Source organism: Melozone crissalis, unplaced genomic scaffold (genome assembly GCF_028551555.1).
Source record: "Melozone crissalis strain CALT ecotype California unplaced genomic scaffold, PUWL_Pcris_2 ptg000007l_1, whole genome shotgun sequence".
In the NCBI taxonomy this organism is placed as follows: domain Eukaryota; kingdom Metazoa; phylum Chordata; class Aves; order Passeriformes; family Passerellidae; genus Melozone; species Melozone crissalis.
This window is the reverse complement of record NW_026535785.1, coordinates 11,917,501-11,925,225: the sequence shown is the minus strand read 5'-3', so window position 1 is coordinate 11,925,225 and position 7,725 is coordinate 11,917,501. Positions and strand designations below refer to the sequence as shown.

General features: G+C 46.1%; 1 protein-coding gene across 1 annotated transcript in view; it reads right to left on the bottom strand.

Annotated features, from left to right (window-relative positions):
* Positions 1-1,659: 1,659 nt before the first annotated feature.
* Positions 1,660-7,725, bottom strand: part of SALL1 (spalt like transcription factor 1) — a 15,700-nt gene continuing 9,634 nt past the window's right edge. Inside the window, exons 2-3 of the mRNA XM_054269350.1 lie at positions 5,405-7,725; positions 1,660-4,354 (exon numbers count right to left, since the gene is read on the bottom strand). The exon at positions 5,405-7,725 is cut by the window's right edge and continues 1,089 nt beyond it. Of these exons, the coding sequence (XP_054125325.1) occupies positions 3,914-4,354; positions 5,405-7,725 (2,762 nt within the window). The 3' untranslated portion in view covers positions 1,660-3,913. The remainder of the gene's footprint in view (positions 4,355-5,404) is intronic.

Here is a 7,725-nt window from a genome sequence, read left to right as displayed (position 1 = left end):
CGGGCAGCCCCGAGGGCCCCGGGCCGGCGCTGGCAGCGCTGCCCGGCCGGAGGGGCCGTGCTCGGCCAGCCCGGTCCTGCCGCGGGCTCTGCCCCACCCGGGACGTTTCGCACGCCATTAGCCCATTTTTTAAATAAATCACGTCTGTTTCTGGGTGAAGAAAATTACTCGGGATGATTAAATGATTGCGTTGAACGATCGCTGGCGCTTAAGGGGAAGAAAAAGAGAATGCCAACCCGCCCCACTGTGCTTTATTTTAATGGATGATAAAATTGTGATGGGCGAGACGAGAGGGAGGGGAAAAAAGGGTGCGGGGGGAAAGAAAACTTTGTTGCTAATGAGAAAAATGAGGCCGCGAAAACAAAACCGTAAAGAAAAAAAATTCTACTCTTGAATAAGGATTAATTCAGTGTCTGTGAATAAGAAACGCCGCGCTGGGTAATTGCAGCGAGGTAGCGCGGCTCCCAGCTGCGAGGCGATGCGGACACCTTTGTGCGCTTGCCAGGACAGCTCTGGGGAGAGGTAACTTCCCCCGGTCCCCACGGTCTTGTGTCGAGTAACGGGAAATTTAAAATTCCGCGTTTCCAGAGCACGTTATTCCCCCCCACCCCTTCCCCCGCTTCCCCTCGCAGGAGGCCAGCCGGGCGCTCCGCCTGACGGGGCGGGGAGCCCCGAGCCTGCGGGCGCAGGGACGATGCTCCCGGCCGCTGCAGCGGGCTGGCCCCAGCCCGGATCGGGGCTGGCAGGAGAAAGGGAACGGGAGGCTCCTGAGCAGCTCGGGGACAGCGGCCCGGCACCTTCCGCGCAGCGGGCGGTGCAGCCCCGGCTCCCATCCCTCGGCCCGGGCACCCATCCCTCGGCCTGGGCACCCATGGCTCAGCCCGAGCACCCATCCCTCGGCCCGGCACAGCCCGGGCACCCATGGCTCAGCCCAGGACAGCCCGGGCACTCTCCCTAAGCCCGGCACAGGGGGATGAGGCACGGGCCGCGGGCCGCTCCTCCGGCCAGCACCCACCTGTGCCGACGGCAGCGCGGAGCGAAGCAGAGCACGGCGGGGCAGCGCCCCGGCTCACCGGGAACCCCGCCCGGCCGGGCTCAGGGCCGGAACGCTGTCCCGGCGAGCCGCCAGCCCCGCAGCGAAACGCTTCGGAAGGGCCGGGGCACAGAAGGGGCTGTCACCCCCGGCCGTGCGGGGCTGGGGCAGCGCATCCCCTCAGGCAGCCGCCCCTCAGCCGAGCGCGGGGTGCGCTGTGCGCGCAGGGCCCCCTCACGGAACGGGCCGGGGGGACTCCCCAAGGTACGAGAAAGAAAATCGCTCCTTTTTTGTTTTTGTTTTTTTTTTTTTTTCCCCCTGGCATTGTTTGTTTGTTTTTTAGCCCCCGGTTGTGCCGAGCACGAACGTTACCCACCGGCAGGAGCGTCCGGTGCCCGGCACGGTTCGCGAGTGCGGGGCCCGCCCGCCCCGGGCGCGGCTCCCCTCGGCACGTACAGACTCGCTGCCCGTGGGAAGAGGCTCCGGGGCTGAAGTTAAAGGCGCTCATGAAACTCAAGCCGCGGAGAGGAAACCCTCCCGGAGCGCTGGGGGCTGCTAACCCTTCCCTTGTGCAACTTTTCTGTTGCACAAATCTCGACTCAGTTTAAAAGGAGAATTAGTTAGTATTTAATTGATAAAATCATGAAAATCCTTTTAATTTACCTTTTTCTGAGACCAAAAGGTGACTTAAAATTCTTAAATATTCACATTGACAAGCCAGCTGGCTCTAGCGTACAACTTACATGTTAACAAAAATGCATATCATGTACCAAGTGAATCATCACATTCGAACAGGAGAAGTCCCAAAGACATGAAGTCCAAGAGGTATCCAGGCTACAGCGTTAATATGCAGGATTCATAATCATAGGAAGGGGAAAACTCCTCAAGAAAAGTATTTCTCACCCCAGCTCTTCAGTTGTAAATCCTCTCTACTGCCCGATTTGCAGCTCAGGCTATGAGTAGAGCTAAGTCATCACTTCTTGTTTAAAAAGGTGGGCAACTCCCCCCACAGTGATCCTGAAAAATAATCCTGTAACACAAAACACCTGAATTTTGGAATTGTTTTAAAAAAAATTAGTCACATGGACACAGAATTGGCTATGCCTGTTGGTGGTTTTGAAGGCATCATTTGAAGGCAGCCAATCTGATTTACTTTTCATAAATTGTAATGTAAAGAGATGAAACTCTACTGGGTGAAAATATTGGACTGAATTATGTTTGACAAACTCCCATTGAGGTTAATGATCATGGCAGGTTTTTAAGGGAAGCCAAATCATGTGCAAGGCCAAAGCAATTAGTTTTGTTTGGTATGTTTTTTTACAATCAAGTTATAAACCCCACATAGTATATGGAGGCTTGCAAGTGGACATCTTAACACAGGTATAGCAGCGTAAGCATGCCACAAACGTACAATCTCATAAAATAAAAATTAATATCAAATATAAAGCATTTGAACCAAATCAAGCCTTAAACGTAATAAATTATTTCCTTCAAAGGAAACTTACCTAGGCTCAATAAGGTCTTTGCTAGCAGCATTTTTTTTAATAAACAAATTAAAAATGCCAAAATATCTACAATTTTATGAGAAGGAGGAGTTGAATAGTTAAGGAGAAATTTCTCACTATTAGGGGGTATGAAAAATATACTAGCAATTAATATGCAATACATATATGTATACCCATACTTACAGATATAAACACGCACATACAACCTGGACAGTTCATGTTAACCAAGGGAAAGGCTAAATAATACAAAGTGATTATTAAATACAAGTACACTTTAAAAACACAGAGACAGCCAATTTTTTATCTGTTGCAAAAATGTATTTGATTACTCGAGTAAAATTACAGTATCTCTGCTGTTAGTAAGTATTAAATGTTAAAGAAACTGGACCTCTTTTCCTTTCAGCTTTCCGAGAAAGTGCATGTAACAGTCCAAGGTTCCCCCTGTCCCCCCCAATGCCTAATACAAAATAAACAAACACTATACTTGTTCCCTTGGTCAAGGAGTAGGGCTTGGTCTTGTAAGGAACGTATGTACATTTTAATGAAAGTGATGTCTTATTGTATATACAGGAGCATCTACAGTTGTCCACGGAAGTTGTTCAAGATGCCATACTTAGCAGCATTGTGAAAGTCCAGCACATTTTCTATAATGAATATACCTACAAGGCAAAATGTTACGTCTCAGTTTCAACTACCAAAACAACACTTCAGTATCTTCTCTAATAATCCGCGTGCTTATTACTGTACAGAAATGTATTAACATTTAAGACGACTCAAGTAAAAAGCACAATACAAATAACAGTTCAAAACAGAAAATGTTAAACCTACAAAAATTAAAGCGGTTTTAATTTTATAATAAAAATCAAAAACTGAGCTGTGTAAAGGACCCACACTGTTCAGTCTATATTCTCTCAGTCTTTTTCTTAATTCTGTCTGGAAAAATTAGACAATGTGTTTGCTGATAAAGTTTCCAGCAGGATCAAAGTGTACATTTATATACAGATTTTTATTAGAGATCTAATGCATCACTGAGGCATCGCATCAATACCAGAGTTCGTGTTAAACTGGATATAGAAAATAAGTTAATGCCAGAATAAGATCACCTAGCAGAACAGACTTGCAACTGCCATAAATGTTACAGCAAGTTTACAGCACTCTAGTCGATTAGTATTTAGTTCAAAATACGGGAGACCAAAGTTAATGCTTGCATTTGTTTGCAAAGCAAGGTTATATCACTAATAAATAAGCTCTCTTAGAACTCTAGAAGTAGAACATGGTACAAAACAAAGTCTTTGTAATGTTGTAGCCTGCAGCTTGAAAAAAGCAACCCTAGGTTGCACTATTTGCAGGAATGTTATTTACGGAGTTCTTTTTCCTAATTTGTTACAATTTCTTTGTTGTCCTCCACAAAACGCGTGAAACGGAAGTTAGTCCCATTTTCATTGCTTGCCATTTTCTCCAGACCAGCTAGAGGTGCGTTGGGTTCTGAATTCTGGAGCTTCTCCAGGCTTCCTGTCAGGCCACTGATGGGAGAGCTGCCACCGTTGCCCAGGCCCCCCGGTGCTGGAGGGATGCCCCCATTCTGGATGACCGAGATCTCGTTGGTCTTCATGGCCAAGCCATTGGAGAGTGCAGCTGCATACTGGTTCCAGAAGCTGGACGGGTCTCCATTCCCTGACCGTGCAGCCAAATCCTTCTGAAACATTTCTGGGAACTTCACAGGATTGCCTCCTAGGAATGTCATGGGGCCATCTACAGAAAGCCGTCTGCCTCGTCTTGCAGGAGTACTGTTCCACATGTGAGTGCCCATGTGAACCTGGGAAGAAAGAAAGGAAGAAAGAAACAAAAAAAAAAAAAAATAGAGGTTGACAGGGATTTCAAACTTATTTTGATCAGAGAGAAGGCAGGAGTCCATGAACATGGAACATGTCCAGTCTTGTTACACAATGTATGGCATTAAAGATAGAGGATACAGGGCTCTGGAATAATACACTACTTCTAGGTTAGCCCATCACTATTACCCAGAATAACCTGTTCTCCTGCTGATCAATGCATTGCTTCTTACTCTTTTTTTTTTATTACACGTATTTAGTTTATAATGTCTTTGCATTATTCTGTCAATTGCTGCTTTCAGGTCTAGAATTGCTATGTCCACTTTCATTGCAATGGTAAGTATTGTATTTGACACCCTTTACCCTATAAACGTCCTTTTCAGACAGGCAGAAAGTATCCTTTACTGATTGCTCATCGGAGGGCCTCGTGCATAGACAGAATGGCCTGAAAGTAATTATTCATCTCACATTACTGGCAGCAACCTCTAGAGAAATACTCTGTCAACAGAAAAATGTACACAGTAAAGTGCTCAACTGGTGTTCTAAAACTTGAGTGTATTTGCTTTTTCAAACACATATCAGTAGGAAATGTTAGTTATATAATCAATTAAAGTAATGCCCATTATTTCCAGAATTATGTTAATAGTTTTTTTTAAACACTCATCTTACATGATAGTTATGAAAAACATCACATTCAAGAGCCTTTCACTTTTTGAAGAGGTGTGTGAGTTACAAAATGCATTTCCCTGTTAATTAATACTCCTTACCATCATTTGGCTGTTCTGTTTCACACTCTGCATAGACAGGCCTTGCTGGTAGATGAATTTTAATTAAATCAAAACAGCTCATGCCTCAGACTTGCTGCCAACACGAGCACTCAACAAGAGGCCATCTAGGTCTACTAGAGCTGACTAAACACACTGTCACAGCATAAACACCCAAGGTACCACTGCTGCAACATTAATAGCTGTCAAAAATCAAAAACCCCCAGCAAGGAGAAAATGAAACCAAAGGACAGTAAGAGGAAAAAGTACCTTCAGATTGCCTTTTGTTGTGAATGCTCTTCCACATATAGTGCAGGCAAAAGGTTTCTCACCAGTGTGTGTCCTTTCGTGGATCTGCAGAGCACTGGAAGAAGAAAACGTTTTCCCACACGTGTTGCAGTAGTGCTGTTTTGGAGTTCTTCTGGGGAGAGCAGGGAGCAGCACAGGGGACGTGGCAGAGGACAGTGGCCCCGAAGTGACTAGACCAGAGGAGGCTTCTTTGCTGTCCTGAGGAGAGCTATGCACGAAGCCGTTAACCTCGGTCTTTATGAGTGATGACAGGGTGTTAGCGGGCATCACCGAAGAGTTCTGATTGGGGCCGATGCTGGAGTTGGGCTCAAAAAGCTGTGATGGTAGATCTCGCATCTGATGTGTCAACATATGCTGCTTCAAATTACCCTTTGTGGAAAAGCCACGATTGCAAACTGTGCAAATAAATGGTCTCTCTTTGGTATGACTTCTGTAATGAATGTCCAAGGCACTCTGACAAGCAAATGTTTTGCCACAAATGTCACATGCGGTGTTCTTAAATTTACCTCTATCTCTGAAAGGAAAGAGCATACTCAGGGACTCTTCTTTAATCATTTTATCAGTGTTACTAGACGTCAAGTCCAAAGCACCACTGTTAGCAGGGGTTGGAGACAAACCGTTGGCAAACTCACTTGGTAAAGCTCTTAATGGTTTCTCTTCAATACTTGGTGACTTGTGGTAATCATTAGTGCTGTTGGATGGGGACAAGGCCTGCATGGAAGAGGTAGACTCTGAGACAGCAGGGCTTCCAGCACTTTGGCTTTCCATATCACCACCGACAGATGACGAATCGTTAGTTAAAACGTCCCCTTCCACTGACCCATTTTCTACTGACTTCAGGCTTGCCTGAAGTTGTTCAGCAAGGCCTGCATTGATCATCTTCATCTGATTTTCCAGAGCAGCAATACTTGACATTTCCAGGGGCAGAGGGGAAGAAGACAAGCTGTCTTGTGATGCATCCACAGATTTAGGTGTATCTGGCACGCTGCTGTCAGGACAGTCTTCCATATTCTCATCTGAGAAGTTGTCTATGTCATCAAAATTCTTATCATCAAAAGATCCCGTATCTGATTCCATTGACTCAGGATAGTTTTCTGTCACCGGGGTGTTTGGGATCTGCCCTCCCATGTGCATTCGGATATGCTGCTGTAGCACAACAGCGTTGGTGAATTTTTTCTGGCAGATCGGGCAAGAGTGTTGCACTCTCAGCGGGGGCATGGCACGATGGACACTGTAGTGAGTCTTTAAGTTGCCCTTAGTAGTGAAAGCACGACCACAGATTTTACATTTGAACGGCCTTTCTCCAGTATGGGTGCGGTAATGCATTTTCAGTGCGCTCTGGCAACTGAGAACTCGATGGCAAATGATGCACTCGTTAGGATCGGTTGCCTTTTTGTCAATGTTTTCTACAAGCTGCTGCAATTTTGACGTTTCAGATGCTGGCGTTGAATCCAATAGTCCTCCAAATGGAAACTTTGCCTTAAATTGCTCTGACATGAGAGGCATCAGTGGGTTTGTAAAAGTGGCGACACCGCTGGAGCCCGAGTCTGCTGCCGGGGAGCTCACAGAGCTGCTCACGTTAGTGATGGTGCTTGAGTTTTGAGGGTTTTCTTCCGTTTTACCATTTGAGGTGGGCAACGCACCAGCCTCTACCTCATCAGAAAGTCCATTGGAAATTTTTGATGTGGGGTCAGCTGTTCCCGAGTCACTCTTGACAGAGCAGGGAGGGCTAGCAGAAGGATGGCTAATGGGAATCGGCTGAGGCTCCTCAGTTTTGATGAACGGGGTCAAGCTTGGAATTGTTGGTGGGAGTGGCAGGCCAACAGAAGTTGTTAGGGTGGAGAGGACTGGCTTGCTGTCCAGCCAGCTCGTGACAGGTTTCTCTGGCGGTATAGACATCCCATAAGGAATACCCGTGCTTGTAGGAATATTGTCCAAATGCTCTGGCACTGGGTATGGATTCATTTGAATATGAGGGTATTTTTCTTTGTGACGCTGAAAGTGGACTTTTAAGTTTCCCTTTGTGGAGAACCTGTTTCCACATATGTTGCATTTAAATGGCCTCTCGCCAGTGTGAGAACGCAAATGAATCTGCAAGGCACTGTCACTCCCAAACACTTTAGCACAGAACCTGCATTTATGCTTAAAGAACGCCTCATCTGAATTACTTTTTGCTTCAAATGCAGTTACATTTGGTGGCTTGCTTTTTCTTTGCTGTGCCAAGGCAGTCAAGGAGTTTAAATCCTCTGCAGGTGTTCCAATATTGGACAAGGGACTGGAGA